Source organism: Morus notabilis, unplaced genomic scaffold, assembly GCF_000414095.1.
Source record: "Morus notabilis unplaced genomic scaffold, ASM41409v2 Scaffold10714, whole genome shotgun sequence".
NCBI lineage: Eukaryota > Viridiplantae > Streptophyta > Magnoliopsida > Rosales > Moraceae > Morus > Morus notabilis.
The window spans coordinates 1-919 of record NW_010359226.1 but is presented as its reverse complement, the minus strand read 5'-3'; the positions used below and the strand labels follow the sequence as shown (position 1 = coordinate 919).

The following is a 919-nucleotide window of genomic DNA, read 5'->3' as shown; positions in this document are numbered from 1 at the left end:
TTTGCGTCTAATATGTTGAAAGAGTAGTGTTCTAAACATACTTTTGAGTAGAGATGCTACAAAGTTTGACCTAAAACAACCCAATACAAATGGAAATAGATGTTACTCTTTCATGTTTGAGTTAGGTGGCTTAAGTTGGTTTTTGACTTTTCAATGCAATTTCAGGTTGATTGGGATGGTTATACTATAGGATACTATGGCCGTATATTTGAAGCTCGGAATAAGACCAAGGGCGGTTCATTTGAGGTATTGAATACTCCTCTCACCCCTTAAAATGATGAGTCTTCTGATAAGCTTGATTTATGGACTATTCATCTTTTGCATTTTCTCTAATTGCAGGGTGATGACAAGGACTTTTTCAAATTTAGAGTAGGATCTCAAGAGGTGAGAGGCTAATACTCTATGTTTATAGCCAGGTGGTATGTGGTAATTTGGAGCATGGAAATGAGAACCTGCTAGATTCCAATGTTCGGTACAATTGTTGAACATGGTAATATCAGAATGTACTCTTTGATCTTACATTGTGATGGACAAGGACAACAATGAATTTAGGAATTCAATTAAGACTTTGAAAACATAATGGCATATAAATCAAACCCTCATCTCTTGTATGTGACTTGCATTGCCTATCTGTGTTTGGTTGCTCAATTTTAGTTTTTAAATTATCAGGTAATACCAGCATTTGAAGAGGCTGTTTCAAGCATGGCTCTTGGTGGCATTAGAAGGTGCGTGGCATCTCCCATATATCAGCCTTGTGTTATTAAGGAATTGTTTCAAAAAGTTAGTAAAACAACTACTAGACAAAGACATTCGTGTAATTTTATTAATGGGATGAAAAGTTGAAACATAAGGAGGTTTACTTGAGTCATGGATTTTAAACATTAGGCCTGAGTGCATGTATGGGCAAATTTCACAATCT

General features: G+C 35.7%; 1 protein-coding gene across 1 annotated transcript; it reads left to right on the top strand.

Annotated features, from left to right (window-relative positions):
- Positions 1-165: 165 nt before the first annotated feature.
- Positions 166-814, top strand: LOC112090766 (peptidyl-prolyl cis-trans isomerase FKBP19, chloroplastic-like; the record flags this gene model as incomplete). Its single annotated transcript, XM_024162820.1, has 3 exons — positions 166-246; positions 340-384; positions 670-814. Coding segments are annotated over 3 exons (271 nt in total), but the record flags the coding sequence as incomplete, so codon positions are not given.
- Between the last annotated feature and the right edge of the window lie 105 nt (positions 815-919).